The sequence below is a fragment of the Phoca vitulina genome, unplaced genomic scaffold (assembly GCF_004348235.1).
Source record: "Phoca vitulina isolate PV1807 unplaced genomic scaffold, GSC_HSeal_1.0 scaffold3, whole genome shotgun sequence".
Classification (NCBI taxonomy): Eukaryota; Metazoa; Chordata; class Mammalia; order Carnivora; family Phocidae; genus Phoca; species Phoca vitulina.
Genome location: NW_022589706.1, coordinates 13,284,851 through 13,303,300, shown reverse-complemented (window position 1 = coordinate 13,303,300; position 18,450 = coordinate 13,284,851). Strand labels below are relative to the sequence as shown.

General features: G+C 39.0%; 1 protein-coding gene across 1 annotated transcript in view; it reads right to left on the bottom strand.

Annotated features, from left to right (window-relative positions):
• Positions 1-18,450, bottom strand: part of LOC116627640 (cytosolic beta-glucosidase-like) — a 108,572-nt gene that overhangs the window by 55,220 nt on the left and 34,902 nt on the right. Inside the window, 4 exon segments of the mRNA XM_032397505.1 lie at positions 5,217-5,239; positions 5,241-5,326; positions 6,058-6,857; positions 17,377-17,604. Of these exon segments, the coding sequence (XP_032253396.1) occupies positions 5,217-5,239; positions 5,241-5,326; positions 6,058-6,857; positions 17,377-17,604 (1,137 nt within the window).

Genomic DNA, 18,450 nt, shown 5'->3' with positions numbered 1-18,450 from the left:
TTTTCTAAAAGGTCAGTGTATTAACCTTTGAGATCTTTCCTTAATTCTTAGGATTTTTTAAATGCACATTTAGAAAAACACAGGTGCTTAACACATTTTGTCCAGTTAAATGGGCCTCTGTGATCTGAAATTGACATAGGCAGGTGGCTGCCAGGTCTGCACTACTTCGGGAAATGGATGTATTTCTCCTTTACCGGCTCTCCATGGGAAGAAGAGGAAAGGGGAGGGAGGATGCTGACAGACAACAGCAGGGTGATTCTGTGCTCAGCATCTTGTCTTGGTGGTACACCCAAGCTGCAAGATTTATAACCTTCTTGTTACAATGCATCAGCTTCAACACTTTCAGTGAAGTCTTCAATAACTTCGATGACATCTTGCTGAGGGGTTTTGTCATTAAAAGCCTAAAGCTGGTCATTAACAAACCTTCTCTGCAATCATCTACTGCTGTGCTAACTCAGGCATGGATCTGACTGGAAAGTTGGGCTGGCTCAGAAACTTTCCAGAAGTCTGCTTTCTTTCTTTCTTTTTTTTTTTCCCCTCTATGGGGTATACTTCTTTAGGGAAAGAAAATACAGTCCCCAATTATTTAATCATTTATTTCTCATTACCCATTGGCTAACTCATCTCTGACAGACACAACCAAATTCAACAAATGTGTAGAACACCTACTGCATGACAGAAAAGGTAGTCAGGGCTGAAGATAAAATCATGAAAAAGACACAGTTCCAGTACAGAAGGGTCCACAACCCCCTTCAAAAATTAGCCACCATTTACAGAATCCTTTGTAATGTGCCAGACTCTGTATTTAGGCTTTATAAGCATTACCTTCTTCACTTTTCACCACTTTTTAGAAGACAATGGTCTTATTATCCCCATTTTAAAGATTAGATGGCTGAAGTGTTGTCTAAGAATTATCCCAAAATTATTGAGCTTGTGGGTGGTAGAACCACGTTTCAAACCCATGTCTTGTCTGACCTCCAGCAAGTTCACGTACTCCAAACAACAGGATTTGGGCCGGGAAGAAGGCAAAGGCCATGGCATTCCAGGCTGAGGAAAGATCATGTGCCAAGTGAAAGGCAGGCCCATGCTGGGCACATCCTCAGGCACGTGAGGAACACGTATGTGCCTTTCAGGAGAATTTAGGTCATGGCTGGAGTATTACCCATTGGGAGTAACCTCCCCTGCTTCACACACTTCCTCACCTCCTCGGCAACATTCAGATTACTGAGGCATCTATTTGTGTATGTTTACATATGAACTTAAACTTGTCTGCCGGCTCTGGAGCAACGAGGACTGGTGGAAATTCTATGAATATAATAGAGATTCATATGATGTGACAAAGGCTTAACTCTTTGAAGATCACTGCTTTCTGAACTTCTGCAAAAAATTCATGTGGCCGAGCAATTCCAGCTACCCAGTTGCTGGATGGTTATTTCTGCTGCCAATGATTTAATTTTTCACCTAATCTGGCAACCTCTCTGATGGAAATAATGAACGGAGGGAGGCCGTTGCTGCTTTCCACTCCACAGGAGTCAACTGTAGATAGCGAGAGGGCCAAAGTTACAACATTCATTCAGGGGTTCCCCAAAAAGAATGATGGAGAAACCTGCAGACGTGCGGGAATATTCTGCTATAACTTAAATACTTGGTGGAAAATTAAAAAAAAAAAAAAGTCTTGGGATGACATTTTTAAAATAACAAGTTAAATAACTTGGGGTGATAAATATATCCTTAAGAGTACACATTTTGTAATAATAGTAATTATTACCATTGGTTGAGAGCCTACTGTGTGCCCGGCAATTGCTGGTTGGGGGTGATTACATATTAGCTCATTAAATGGAATCTTTACAACAACTCTGTCAGGGGAAAGTGTTAATCCACTTTTATAGATGAACAAACTGAGAGTTTGGGAGGTTGAACAATTTGTCAAAGGCCCCTCATCGAATAACTCGCAGAGCTGAAATGTAAGCCTAGTTATATGTTATAGCAAGTTTTTCGTGTCTCTCCTGTGTTGCTTTTCTCTTATCTATATCTACATTAACTAAGACACAACCTATTTAAAGGCATTTAAATAATGCAATGACTAAAAAGGCATTAGCTGATTTCTCTCTTTTTTTTCTTGAAATGACATTTTTCCTTTTTTTCTTTTTCCTTCCCAAAAGGAAATAGAAACATTAGCTTACTCTTTACTGCTCAATTAATTGCTGTGGGATTGTACCTGAAGAGATCAGTAAGACCTCCAGGCGGATGTCATTGATCCAACTCTAGTGTCATTCTGTGCCTGTCCGTATGTGTGATGTTAGAGAGAAGGCTTTGTTTGTGGGGATCACAAAGCCATCATCCATCTGACTCCCTGGGTTCTGGCCAGCTCTCACCTGCAGCGCTTCCCACGAATGTCTTCCTTAGCCTGTTATTATTTTTAATTGCGCACAGGGTGTTTCTTACTAGTAAAGTTCTTGCCAATCAAGATCATCAGCACTACCTCAAAGGAGTCTCAGGAAATTGATTAGTAAATTAAGCTCCACTCCCCTGACGAAAGGCAGGATAGGGGGCGTCTGAGCGGTGTCCAAGGTCATAGGACCTATTGGCTCCTGCAGGGGCAGCATGGAGCCCTTTTGAAGAATCTATGCAAGTTCTGAGTACCAAGGGTGAGGAAAAGGTTCTGTATGGTATGACAAGCAACCACGCTGAGTCAGAAAGCCCTGAACTCACAGACCTCATCAAACACCAAAATAGTAGTAGCAGCATTCTGCTTGGTTCCAGGAAATATTAGTCACTTTGTGATCCTGAACAAATGACTTAGCTAGCCTCTCTGAAACTCAGTCTTCTCATCTGTATAATAGGAGCAATGACCTCATCTCACTGCTTTGAAAACGAAGTGATATGATGGTATCAGTTAACACTCTTTTTGTTCCAAGTGATAGAAAACCAATCAAATTCAGGTGAAGCAGAAAGAGCATTTCATTATAAGTAAAAGTAATGTCTCTCAAGATCGTGCATGCAGCTGGGTCTGAGGAAAAACTGGAATTAGAAGGTCTAGTCACACCCTGAAGCTCTCCCTGTTTCTTGTCTCCACTTCCCTCGATGCACCTGCAGTTCCCCTTCACACTACTCCTTAGCTTCCGTGGCAGAACACAGCCACCAATGGCTTACAAAGCTACATTCCCCTGCCCAACCTAGGCTAAGAGACAAAGTGATTGGCCCAAATTCTAAATCTCGGTGAAGAACTGGGACTGGCCCAGCTCATGTCATGTGCCTATATTTAAACCAACCAACTCTGTGTTAACAATGAGGGGTATTCTACTTACACGGTTGTCCCTGTGGTAAGCCTGAGGATAAAAAGAAGTGGATATTTCTTGAAGAAAAGGGAATAATTACTAGAAAAGAGTTTCACCAAGATTAAATAATTGGGGTCTACTACAACAATATATAAGAAATTGCTATCACTATACCCACTCCAGAAGAGATAACATGTATCTTTTTTTGTCAATAAGTAGATTTCTGCACGTTTGAAAGGCTACATTTTTAAAATGTAAAGCAAATATAATATTATGTGCTAATTACAATGAATATAGATCATCTAATGTTAAAAATCAGAAGAGAACATACATACTGTGAACAATTAATGTTTTAAGTGCCTGGTATCTTTTTCCATCTGTTTAAAGACACTATTGAAATTCAACAAGTAGAAAAACAGAATTTTGTTTCTGATCCTATCTCCTCTCCTGCCCCTCAGAAACTCAAATCTTCTCACATTTTCCACTTTCACCTTCAATTACTTTTCTATGTTTAAGTTGTCTTAGTTTGTGGGTCGACTACCTTTTTTTTTTACTGTTAAAGATCTAAGGGACTGTATTAAAATACTTAAAACTATTTCAAAGAACAATGAAATGCCATTATGTTAGTACTAAACAGAGTACCATGCTGGAAATGAAGAAAGTCAGTTTCTATTTTTCTCTCTTTTCCCAAAAATACACAGAACAATTTTGGACAGGTCATTTGTGGTCCTCGTACCATCCATAAATCTGCCTGTTGGTAACTCTTACTTTCCTCTTGGAATGAAGCTGGGAACATCAATGGATGAATTATGAATAGGGCCATTTACAGGGAGAAGGGGGAGTGGAATCTCAGAAAACTAGACATTTCCTTTTTTTCTTTTTTTTTAATCAGAAAGTGAATTCTTACCTAGAGAAAGAATTTCATTTGGTTCAAATCATAGGAATCCAATTGCTCTCTGCCAATAAACTCCAAGCCAGAGTGAGGGATTGAGTACAATATATTTTAGGTTTGGGAAGGAGACCATTTTGTGTCACTTTCCAGAATTCCTCTGGCTGATTTCAGTATATTACTGATTAATTTTGAATAGAATAATTCTAGGACCTTTCAAATAGAATGATGAGAGAGAAGTGTGCCTATCATGGTAAAAAAAGGAAATTGAAAGTCTCATTTTTGCATTGGATTTTGTTTCTGTGTCTATGGTTCCTTTATAGGGAGGAGAAATTAAATTTACAAAGCAATAGTGTTCCAAGTAGATGCTGGAATGGGGAAATTAACTGGTGTCAAAATATGTGTTACCAGTTAAAGATTATTCTTTCACATTTGTTTTCAAATATGAAAAGAATTCCATGGGGAAAGAGCAGTTGTCAGAATAATAACCTTGTCTTGAAATAAAATTCACAGATTCTATATGACAAAAACATGTTTCTAAATGGCACTGTTTGGTTGCAGCTTAAATGAAACATACAGTGATGGAAGACTCATTTTAGGCCAGAACTCATCGAAGGCCATTTTAATATTTATTGCATAAATGCTTAATTTTGATCCTTTAAAAAATTCTGTCAATTCATTTCTTGATAGTTCGGTTATTAAAATATGTAAATAGGCATGATGCAGTTGTTCAGTGCTAATCTTTTTGTAATAACTAATGTTCTCTTTCAACAGCCACCACCCTCTGTTCATGTCACCTTCACCCAGGAGTCACAAAATATGGAAGACAGTCTCTTACTTGATTAAATTTTAGGAGGTTGAAGCTAGGCCAAAATCCTCACCTTCCTCTTTCCTAAATACTTTTTCTCCTCTCTCTTAATTATATGGCTTTACACTGATTTACATGAATTTCAGCTTTCAAAATCATTGATCTTTGCTGAATGCAAATAGGCACATGGGAAAATTATATTAAGTTTGCACAATTGATCTTTCATCACTTCAAATGGTACCTTTGAACAGTTCCTGAAATGTCCCAGAGCTGAGTGTCATCAAGAGATGCGGGGTCACCCTGGGGAAACCCATTCTCAGTGATGTAAATTACAGGGTTATTGTATGTATCCTGGAACAAGAGAGTGTAAGTTTTATTCCAGTTTTATTCCAAACAGATGTAAAAAAAAAGAAAAGACTCATAAAATCAGGTGCTTTACCCTCTATCTTCTCTAAGCTACAACCCAAAACTAGTTTTCATCAAATTGCACTGACCCTATTAACTTAATTTTCCACGCACTGACCTTTTATGACTAACAATGGAAAAGCAAAACTGTGCAAATGTCCATGAAGACAGTCAAATGATTCTTGTCATAATGAGAAGAGAGAAATATCTTTCTTCCATCAGCATCTGCTGATTGTCACTACTCTTTAACCCCTTGGTCCCACCAACAGCTACACTCTCTATCCCCCCACAGAAAGGGTCCTAAAAAATCATTAACTTAAAATTTTAATTTCAGCTACCTGGACTCCATCCAGATAGCAGAGGCCCAAAAAGGATCCAGCTATTTCAGTCCTTAATATGCCTTTTAATAATTACAGTTGTGACATCAGCCTGGAAAATATGTCCAAGCTATTCCTATGCCCACAACTGACTTTAACAGAGAATCCCAACTTTAATCATGGTATTGAAGCCCCTTATCAGCTAGTTACTTCTCACCAATTTAAATCCTAATCTCTCTTCCCAAGCCAACAAATGTATAACCTACTGCCTAAAATCATTCTTCTTCCAAGTTCACACATATGTCTGTCTTCCCATTTCTACATATTTGGGTATACATGAACAGAAACAATGTGTTTTACCTTAATGTACTGCAGTACTTTACGTATTCCCCATGGCACCACGTAGATCCAATCCAAACTTCTTATCCAAGTTGGGTCTGGAAAAACTTGAATCTCCACATCCTGGAAAAAAACTAGTTCTCCTTTCTTATTCTCCTGGTACTTGACTAAGTGAGTTGTATAATAATGCACAGCAAAGAAATCAGCAGTGCCTTTAATCATTCTCTTCTCTTCTTCTGTAAATTCTGGAAACCTTGATGATGGATAGCCTTGCTTTTTACTCATGAAGGCAATCTGGGACTTGACAACTTCCGGATAATCACCATCAGTAAATACGGGTTTAGCAAAGAAATTCAAGCAGAAAGCAAGGGCTCTTTTAGCAGCTTCCTGGTCAGACACTGAGTTGGGATCTGCTGGTTCCACCCAGGTAGCAAAAATTGCTAGGGACACCACGCCCTTCTGTTCTTTTCGGAATAAGGAATCGTAGCTGTGTCAGGATCTGGCGTGAGCTTTAATCAAATTATAAGCTGCCTGATAACTTCCAGTTCCAAAGTGAGGTACACCAGGAGGATATATTCCAAAATCATATGCCAGCAGGGCAAAAACATTAGGCTCATTTATGGTGATCCACCGCTGGACTGGATCTCCAAAAGTACCGAAGCAAAACCGGGCATATTTATCAAAGGATTCAATGATTGCCTCTGACAACCAACCTCCTTTGTCTTCTAAGGCCTGAGGCAAATCATAGTGGTAGAGGGTCACTATGGGCGTAACCCCATTAGTTAACAAATCATCAATGATCTTGTTGCAATAGTCAATTCCTAAGAGAAAAACAAAAGGGAAGTACTCGAAGAAAAGTTATTTTTAGAACATTGACAGTAAGTAAAGACGAGGAAAGGATCAGGAATAATTTCCTAAATAACTTTATCCAAAATAAGGATTTGTTACTTCCTACATATCATCAATTAAAGTTTGGAAGGAAACATTCAAAATTCCAAGGAAGAATCGGGGGGTTGGGGGTGTATCAGAAGACATGGAACACACGTTCTGACAGGGATACATTTGGGCAAGTTGCTACCACATAAATTTGTGTTATGGCCACACTTATTGAATTTATTTTGTTTGTATGCTTGATTTGTCTCTTAACCCCACTAGAATACAAGCCTCATAATAGCTGGTGCCTTATCTAATTCACTTCTGGTTCCCCAAATCCTGGAACAATACCAGGAATTCAGTAGATACTCAATAAATATTAGTTGAATGAATGAATGGTTCTCAGTGGTATTAAATATAAAGTAACAGAATCGATGGCTGCCTGGGTGCTTCTCCAGATATATTAGTCTTATAAGTCTAAAAAGGAGACCCACTGAGCATGAATAAGAGCTCCCAGAATGTGGGTTACGAGGGCAGTTGGCCAGAGGCTTGGCATGTTAAGGAACATGGTTGGGGACTTTGCTTCAAGATCCTGACGTAGTCCATGAGAATGCATAGCCACCCCTCGCTCTCAGCTAATTCTGCAGCACAGCAAGTGTGTTGGAGAATTTTTAGGATTGAGGCAGAGTTCAGAGAAATGTTATTAACTTAGAGATACTCTGCCTCAGAAACCAATGCCAAGAAGATGTTGGGTCCAACCTAATAATGACTCCTAACTGGAAGAGACTTACTGGGGAGAGACCAGTATTAGTGCATCATGTGATTTTTATGTCTAAGATTATGGAAGAAACTGAAGCTCAGGAGAGAGAAGCTATCCTATTTTGACATTGTTTCCTGGATAATAATTATAAATTCATATGTAGAATTGTGTTTCTTTCAAAGTTTGTCTAGAAGTAGGGTCCCTTCCTCTCTCTTTTTTTAACTTAGTATCCTCCAATTAAAAAATAATTCAGACATTTGGATTCGTTTCATTAAATCATTAATTTATTCATCCCTCAAATACACATGTATAGAGAAGCTACTATATGCTGGACTTACAAACATATGTAAGATATATACTGTCCTTGGCCTAAGGGAGCTTCAATTTTAATAGGGACTACAAATAAATTCATAAACAATTATAATACAGTATTATATTGGTAAAGATAAAGTGCAGAATACCATTTAAGCATAGGATAAGGAGTACCCATTCTAAACTGAGAATATTTGAAAATCTATTTTGAAAGCAATATAGCATCATGATTTCTTTTTTTTTTTAAAGATTTTATTTATTTATTTGACAGAGAGAGACACAGTGAGAGAGGGAACACAAGCAGGGGGAGAGGGAGAGGCAGAGGGAGAAGCAGGCTTCCCGCTGAGCAGGGAGCCCAATGCAGAGGGAGCCCAGTGTGGAAGGAGCCCAATCCCAGGACCCTGGGATCATGACCTGAGCCAAAGGCAGATGCTTAACGACTGACCCACCCAGGTGACCCAGCATCATGATTTCAAAAATGAACTACAGCAACAGGCTACCTAAATTCTACCCCAATTCCTTCACCTACTTCAGTGACCTTAGGCAAGTTACTTTATCCCTCTGAATTATCTTTCCCTGTCTGTAAAATGTGGACAATAATAGAAACCTACTTTAATAATTTATTCTAAGAGTTTAAAGAGTTGATAAATTGAACATGGTTAGAACAGCTCTTGGCATAAGGTAAGGGCTCAGTACAGGTTAGCTATCATTTTAATAATTATTGTTACTGCTGTCATTAGTGACATCTAAGCTGACAGTCAAATGATGAATATAAATTATTCATGTAAGGGAAGGAAGAACGAGTGATCCAAGAAGAGAAAAAAGGGAAACAAATACATGAAAGAGTAAAGGAGGTGTGAAAATAAACAAAGACCACCTAAATGTGAGCAGTCTATTTATTCAGTTTGCTGTACCAAGGGAGTCAGCCATCATCCATTGCATTTGACAGATACTCAAAGGCTGTCAGGGAAGAGGGAAAGCTTTATAGTGACAAAAAGGAGGGGAAGGAGAAGGCTTCAGTTACCTTCTGATTGGAAGTTTTTGGCACAGGGAGGCTGGAGGTGAGATAACTAGAAGAGGGGCATCCCAAGCAATCACTTTGGGCCACTTATTTGGCTTTCCGTGGTTGGTCCTAAGTTGGAAGCAGGTAGCAGGGGAACAAACCACCACCACCAACAACAAAAAACAGAAAAGTTGGCAGATGTTGATCAAGTTCTGATTATTCTGGACCAGTTGCTGCAGAAGCTGTGGTTTGGCTTCCTGGGTTTCTTTTGTGGATCAGAGTTTTATTATCATATATGGACTGGCCATTGTTTGCTTGTATATTGTAATTTAGCCAAGTATGTCTCTGTCTGGGAACTCTTAAGTTCAGTATAATGAGAATGTATAGCTGAGCAGAGAAAGAATAAGAATGGTAAGAGATAAGCAGGGTAAGCAGAAGCCAAATTACACAAGGTCATGTGTTATCCATCTATCTATCTATCTGTAAGAGTGGATATTTTTAACAACAGCTCACTTTTTTTGCAAACCAGAGCATAATGTGAATCATGCATAACAACTCCATACTTGGAAGACCCATTTGTATGCCATTACTCACTTGATAAACAGAATACCCCAGCCCCAAAAAGATGTCCATGCCCTAATCCATGCAACATGTGAATATGTTACTTTACATAGCAAAAAGGATTTGCAGATGTGATTAAGGTTAAGTATCTTGAGATGGGACGATTTCTCTAGATGGTTCAAATGGGCCCAATCTAACTACACAAGTCCTTAGAAGAGAAAGAGTAGAGCAGAGGAGTAGGTCAGAAAGATAGAACAATAGAAGAGGTAGGAGAGGTAGCAGCTTAAGAAGGACTCAACCCACTATTGCCAGCTTCGAGAATGGAAGAAGGGAGCCACCTGCCAAGGAATGCAGGTGGCTTTCAGAAACTGAAAATGGCCCTCAGGTGATAACCATCAAGGAAATGAGGACTTCAGTCCTACAACCACAAGAAACTAAATTCTTCCAGCAATCTCAATGAGCCAAGAAAGGCTGTCCTCTAGATCCTTTGGAAAGAAATGCAACCCTGGAAGCATCTTAGTTTTAGCCTACAGAGACCCATGTCAGACTTCTGATCTCCATAACTCTAAGGTAATAAATTTGTGGGCTTTTATTGAAATATAATCGATATACAAGGTTATATTATTTTCAGGTGTAAAATTTGTGCTGTTTTAAGCAGCTAAGCTTATGATAATTTGTTGAAGCAGCAATAGAAAACTAATACATTCACAAATATTTATAAAGGTTTTCTAATCCCCCTCAATGAAAGAACATTCCACCATCCCATCTCTGAGCCTCAGCAAGCCCACTTGTCCTCACTAGTAAAATGTAATATCCAAAGATGGTATGATGGAATCATTTTGGAATTTTCATAGCCAATTCCTTCCATTGACTCTGAATATAAAAATAATATCAGCTTTCATTTATTGTATTCATACTATATGTACCAAATGTCACACATTTTGTTTAATCCTAGCCCTAAGCCCAAGAGGTGGGCATTTTTATCCTCACTAAGCATCTAAGAAGACCGAGACTCAGAGAGAGTGAATACCAGACTTAAGCGATAATGTTGCCATATGGCACTACCAGCATTTAAGCCCAGTAACCCACTCTACCTCACTACGAAGCCTGAGCCTGTCCTACCATGACATTCCACTTCCCATGAATGTTTCAGAATCAGAAACATGGTGACTCTGTTTTACTAGTCTTCACAATCACCTATTTTGGAGCTGATTCATAATATCAGATCCTTTTTTTTTTTAATTTTTGGAGGAATCAATGATTTATCTCTTGTAAGCATCGTTAGATATGGCACAATCATTAATGATGGCAATCAGTGTAATTCCAACAACATGATAATCTTTAGTTGAATTGAAGATTTAAAAAATTTTAAATAAGATTTTTTTCTCACTTATCAGCTTGGCAGAGCAACAAAGCATTGCATAATTAATATTTAACATCCCTGAATCAAGTACTTCTGGTTTGCACAGAGCACTTCTGCTTGGTGCTCTAATGCAATTTTCCCATGAAACAGTGAAGTGAGGTTTTTAAGAGCAGAGCTCCAGAGTCAAACAGTTCTACCAAAGAATCATGGAATCATGGACAAATCACTTGGCCTGTCTATGCCTAAGTTTCCTTATCTGCAAAAAGGGCATATTATTAGTGCCACCTCATGAGTGTTTTGAGTATCAAATGAGAACAAACCATGAAAGGGTTCTTTAGCTCTATCAGCACAATTCACTGGTAACTAATTCTCTGAACAAATGTATATTTTTAAATGACCATTTGTTACCAATCTGGGGATCTTAAAACTTTTTTTTTTAAAGATTTTATTTATTTGACAGAGAGACACAGTGAGAGAGGGAACACAAGCAGGGGGAGTGGAAGAGGGAGAAGCAGGCCTCCCACGGAGCAGGGAGACCCATGCGGGGCTCGATCCTAGGACCCTGGGATCATGACCTGAGCCGAAGGCAGACGCTTAACGACTGAGCCGCCCAGGCGCCCCAGGATCTTGAAACTTTGACAGTATATTTGAACCCTGTTCTGCTTCTGGTATTTAGGACATAACTGATTAAATATTAAAACTTCCATAGCCTTCTTTCATAGTTACTATCACTTTCTCTGATTTATTTAAGCCCATTTCTTCTTGTTTGCTGTGGTCTCAAATGGCCATCCCATCTGCCAAAGCTACTTTATAGTCCTGGTTCCAAACCAATCAACCCAGACTCTCAACTCCTTGATTCTAAACATCTCTGAGAAGTGAAGACAATTGGGCAAGATTCTCTTTTTCCATGAGGAAATATGTCACAATAATATGTCACAAGGAAAGAGGTGTTTCCCTTGTTCAGTCGGCTATGGCCAGAAGCAGAGCAGGTTTATGTAGAACAAAGAAATGGGGGAAATTCCCTTAGAAGAGGAAATGGCTAGGACTTGCAAAGATAATGTCTCAGTACAGAAAATAACTGAACTGGAATCTCGCTAGTCAAACTATAAATGTCTTCATGTAGAATTAATTTTGGTCAAGTGCCTACCATGTATCACACATGATAACTAGGTCACTCCCCTCTAGACTCAACCACCAATTAATTTCTTTAATTGCCCTAGGTTCTCTTAGCACACTGCCTGGATTAGTCTCTGCTGCTGTAACAAATTACCACAATTATAGTGGCCTAAGCCAACACAAGTTTATTATCTTATAGCTCTGGGCATCAGATATCCAAAATGATTCTCACTGAACTAAAATCAACATGGCAGCAGGGCTAACTTCCTTCTGCAGGCTCTTGAGGAGAACCCAATGCTTTGCCTGTTCCAGCTTCCGGGGCTGTCTGCATTCCTTAGCTCATGGCCCCTTCCTTTATCCTCAAAGCCAATAGGGTAACATCTTCTCTCCTCTCAGTCTGACCTCTCTTTCAGTTCCTATATCTTCTCTCTGACTCTGATTGTCTTGCCTCCCTCTTGTAAGGGCTCATGTAATTACATGGGGACCATGCAGATAATCCAGGATAATCTCCCCATTTCAAGATTTTTAGTGTAATAACAGCTATAAAGTCCCTTTTACCATGTAAGAAAATATATTCACAGTTTCTAAGAATTAGGAATAACATCTTTGGGGAGCTATTATTCAGCCTAACGCACTGCCCAATATGGAGTAAGAGGTTAATAAATGTTTCTTTAGTTATTTACTTTACCATTCCTGCTAACTGGGCTCATATTTTAAATACTAAAGTGAGTAAGAAATTCTGCATAAACATTCCTTTTTTTTTTTTTATTTCCTGTACTTGGGTCCCCTACTAATCATGTGAAACTTGCATTTGTGGCAGATAGGAAAATTCACTTGAACAGCTGAGAACTACAGAAATACGTGATTTCAGTTGCCAGCTCAATCTCTTCTTGTTAAACCTTGAAAACTTGACATTTGAAAGAGAAAGGCTGTGTAACAATTCCGCTTCATAAAATATTCTTCCAGTTTGGGAACATAGGATTTTACAAGTTTCCAAATGTCCTCTAATCAAGCTTTAAAATAGGGAGTTGAACACACACAAAAAAAAGGATGGTGACAAGGGTTTTCCAATTCTTTACATGCTCTTTGAGAAAATGTTTAAACAGAAAAAACAAGTGATGCCTTTTCTGAGTTAAAACAGTTCCCGTTGCTTCAACAGATTGAGCAACCACTTACTGAAATTCTGCCTCCTAGAAGTACCCCCAGTGCCTCTTGTTCATGGAAAAGTCTGTAATATTAATTAGCTATAACTCTACAAAAACTGGGACCAAACATAAAGAGTTCAGTGCTGGGGCACATGATCTCCATATGATATGTGCATGAGTGATCTTCCCACACTGTTCAAGTGGCCCCAGTATCTCCAGTCTCCCCACCACCACCCTCCAGCTTTTCTGCTGCCCTGCTCCTGGACTGCTGTGCTCCATGAACTTCTGTACATCTCAAGTTCATTTTAAATAGCTTGGTATGTTGACATAGCGGTACAGTAATCCCCTATCTTGGAGGCAAATGTGTTCAGAATTTTTGGATTTTTAGAAAGGAAATACAGAGCAAATACCATATATTAAGTTAACCCTCCCAGTGGGTCTGGGTCAGTCTCCCCTAATATTTCTGCAGTAAAATATGTAAATATTCTTACCAAGTAGAATCACCTGAGATTATAAAAAAAATTTCACAAGGGTTTAACATCCAAAATATATAAAAAACCCATAAAGCTCAATATCAAAACACAATCTGATTAAAAAATAGGTGGGGAACCTGAATAGACACTTTTCCAAAAAAGACATACAGATGGCCAACAGGCACATGAAAAAAATGTTCAATGTCACTAACCATCAGGGAGATGCAAATCAAAACCACAATGAGATATCACCTCACACCTGTCAGAATGGCTATTATCAAGAAATAACAAGTGTTAGTGAGGATGTGGAGAAATGGGAAGCCTCATGCAGTGTTAGTTGGAATATAAATTGGTGTAGCCACTATGGAAAACAGTATGGAGATTCCTCAAAAAAATAAAAAATAGAACTACTGTATGATCCAACAATTCTACTTCTAGGTATTTACCTGAAGAAAACAAAAACACTAATTTGAAAAGACATATGAACCTCTGTGTTCATTGCTGCATTATTTACAATAGCCAAGATATGAAAGCAACCTAAATATCTATCGATGGATGAATGGATAAAGAAGATGTGGTATATGTGTGTATGTATGCGTGTGTGTGTGTGTGTGTGTGTAATAGAATATTACTCAGCCATAAGAAGGAATGAAATCTTGCCATTTGTAACAACATGGGTGAACCTAGAGGGTATTATGCTAAATGAAATAAATCAAAGACAATTTCTGTATGATTTATTTACAAGTGGAATCTAAGAAACAAATGAACAAACAAAACAAAATGGAAACTGTCTCGGTAGATACAGAGAACAAACTGATGGTTGCTAGAGAGAACAGAGGAAAGAGGATTAGCGAAATACATGAAGGGGATTAAGAGGTACAATCTTCCAATTATAAAACAAATAAGCCATGGGGATGTCATGTGCAGTGTAGGGAATATGATCAATAATATTGTAATAATTTTGTATAATTACAGATAGTAACCAGATTTATTGTGGTGATCATTTAGTAATATTTATAAATGTCAAATCACTATGTTCTATACCTGAAATTAATACAATATTGTATGTCAGTTATTCTTCAAATAAAAAAAAAACTGCCCCATCAATTCAGGTTAGCTTTTGTTGCCAAATTAGTTTTAGAACTAAACTTGCTAAAAAGGATTCAGTATTCAAAGCTTTTTGGACTTTAGAATTTCAGATAAGGGGTTATGAACCTGTATTACAAGTTGGCAAGGGGGTGGTTGTTTTGTGTTGTTTTTTCAAAAATTTTCATTGTTTACCATCCAAATGGAAACTCAGTGAAAACTCCAAACTCCTAGAATCAGGAGGGTAGAGATTCAGTGGGTATAGTTAAGGAAAGGCCATTCCAGGCAGGAGAAAGAGCTTAAGAAAATTCCCACAGAGGTGGAAAATTGCAAAGTATGTTTAAAAAGTAGAGGGTTATGTGCTTAGGGAATTACATGGAGCAATTACATGGGTCATATGCATAGGGGAATTTCAGCCTGTAATGTTACAGAGATGAATTAAGACTAAGTCAAATAAAATATGGAATGATATAAGAAGGAGTGTACACTATATGTTGAGTCTTGGGATGACTAAAAAAATTTTTTATGAGGAGCACTTGGGTGACTCAGTCAGTTGAGTGACCGACTCTTGGTTTTGTCTCAGGTCATGATCTCGGGGTTGTGAGATCAAGCTCCCAGATTCGGGCTCTGTGCTCAGTGAGGAGTCTGCTTGGGATTTTTTTTTCTCTCCCTCTCCCTCGTCCCCCCACCCTTCTCAAATAAATAAATCTTTAAAAAATTTTTTTAAATCTTGCTTTGTTTTTAGCAGGAGATGATGCAAGCCAACATGACTGAAGGCAAAGCTTTAGGCAAATTCCTGGGGTGGCATTTTGTACAAGGGATTAATGGACAGAGAACAAGTGAAAATAGGTAGACCCAGCAAGGGTATATCAAAAAGTCCTTGATGAGAATGATAAACCTCTAAAGCAGGGCAGAGGCAGAGAAAATGGCCAGGAGGGAGAAGTTAAAGAGACATAAGTGGAACGGATCATAGTTAGCAAAAAATTAGATGCAGGAAGCAAAGAAAAGAGATTCAAAGATGGTGCTGGAGAAAAGAGAAGGCATAGATAGATGATGGATGAGGAAGGCGGGAAATTATTAACTCACTTTTAAACTAAACAAATTAACTTCTGTTCAAAGTCAGAAAAAAAAAAAAAACTGGCCAGTGATGTCAAGAAAGTAGACATTCAACCAGCAGCAGTTAGGGGAGCTAATGTCTTTAGAATCGAGCAATGGACCTGCTAATCTTGTGTTGTCCCTATGTGGGGGAGACAAGAGGTGCAGCTGCGTTTCACAATGTCCAACTTAGCCCACCTTACAGAAAATGGACATTGCAAGTACGCAAGTACACAAGCCCAGCTAGCAGTTGTTATCACAGGTTGTTCTTACTATGTAGGTCAAATGGAACTCCTGACCATCAGTGAAGGCACAGCAGCTGAAAGGGATGAGCAAGCAGGTGCCTTCACTCAGGCCTCACCTAGTCCCAACCATAGGAGTAGGGTGAACAATTTTCCAGGACAAAGTAGCAATAGAGGTTCTTTATTAAGAAACCTTTATGTTGTAGTAAGGGGTCACAAAACTTTTCTTGGGGAGTACCAGGTAGTAAATATTTTAGGCTTTGCAGGCTCTGTGATCTCTGCCCCAACTACTCAATTCTGCCATTGTAGCGGGAAAGCAACCACAGACTAAATGTAATGAATGGGCATAGCTGTGCTGCAATAAAACTTTATTTACAAAAATAGGAGTCAGGCCAAATTTGGCCTTCGGGTCATAGTTTGCCAACCCCGGTGTATAGAAGGAACTAGCCAGACCTTAGGTTTAAATTCCAGATCCACCGTTTACAAAATATCTGGATTTGGACATGCACCACTGTAAAATGTGACTGATTATACCTTCCTCACTGACTGTGGGAATTAGAAAAAATGTATGTAAAATGCCTCATAAATAAAAGGCATTCAAATAGGGCAGTAGTCTTTTTAATTACAAAACTTAATAAGAATAATAGCTAATACTTTTTGAATGTCTTGATGATATACCAGCTACTGTATAAAGCACTTTACAAAGATTATTTCATTTAATCTTCCAACAACTCTCTGAACTAGGAACTATTTGAGTATTCCTTTCTACTTGTGGGGAAACTGAGGCACAAAAAAAACACCCAAGAGATGCTTCCACAGATAGCGAGTGATGTAGCTGGCCCTTCGTTCCCAGTGAAGCAGACTCCAGATGCCTCAGTGCTAATCTCTGTGCTAGTTAATTTGCTCCACTAATTCAGCTCCAATCGAAATGCTCAAAATCTTCTCAAGTTCTGCAGGGCTTTTTATAACTCTTCACAGCACAACACGACTGAAAATAGTTTAATACATAACTTTTGGAAATTCACCTTTAGGTTAACACTCAATAATATCTTCCATAAGTGAAACCCTTATTCCCACCCCTTCCTGCCCATCTATTTGTCCCCTCCCAACACATGTCTCCAGTTCAGGGAAAACAGAATTACTATTAAGAAAGTTAATGCAAACCCATTTCAAAAAATTTATCCTATAATCACCCTAAAAACTTGCAATTTCAAAGCTCCACTGCAGAACAGCATACTGGATTAATTATGCCAGACTGCAGCAATAACCTTGAATTAAAGCTGCAACCTTCTATTTTTAAGAAACACTTGCCTTTCTGGTTGATGAAACCTGTCGTCCCATCAGGTAACAGACGTGACCAGGAAAGAGAGAAGCGGTAATGAGTCAATCCAAGCTGTTTGATACATTTCAAACCTTCCTCCCACAGAGTGTAGCTGCCACAAGCTACATCGCCAGTCTGGTTCTTGAAAACTCTCTCTCCTCCCTGATGGGTGAATGTGTCCCAGACACTAGGGCCTTTTCCATCTGCATCCCAGCCTCCTGAGAAAAAGAAGAAAATGAAACAGTTACACTCTTGACATCAAGAGGCATATATGGAATGTAAATATTTGTCGCCAAAAGAACATACCTCATTAACTCAATGTACCATATTTATAACTTTAAAATATGCCTTTAAAATAACATGCATGAGCGAGTTATGTGTTTAGCTGTCCTTGATCCCTGAAGCTGACTGGTGGCAAATGAAAAATTATTGCATGGTGATGCCGCATAGCAGGCTTTCATGGTTCATTTTCTGAAGATTTCCCAGCTGGTAAACAGAGGCAGGCCCCAGCTTATGAATGTCTGAGTTGCAAATATCTCCTCCTGGCCATGACTGACAAGCCTTGTCCTTGTTGCGCCTGACAGAGTCTCAGGACCTTGTCTTTGGTCCTCTACACTTGAACTCTATTCTCCTGTTAGCTAACGATGGAAGCTGCAATGGTCCAGTCAATTATTGTGGGGAGTGCACTAGCTTCTGCCAATGTCGACATATTAGTATCCTACCTTCGTTCATTCATGCCTCCATTAATTCCACAAATGTTATGTGTCAGGCTCCGTGCTGAGCACAGGAGACAACAGGGTGCACTCTGCTGGGCTTCCTGTCCTTGGAGAACTAGCTATGGGCAATTGCAAAACAGCCGGGGCAAAAGCCTTGCCAGAAAACCAAGGAGGGGCATTCATTCAGATGTGGGCTAGAGTCGGAGGTCTCAGAGAAACGACTTTTAGACGGACACCTAAAGGAAAAATTGGGTCATCAGGGTGAATTGCTGGGAGGTGGGAGTGGGGATAAAATAGAAAAAAAGAGAAGTTGGATCCAAATAAGCCCACAGGAAAGAGAGAGTGCTG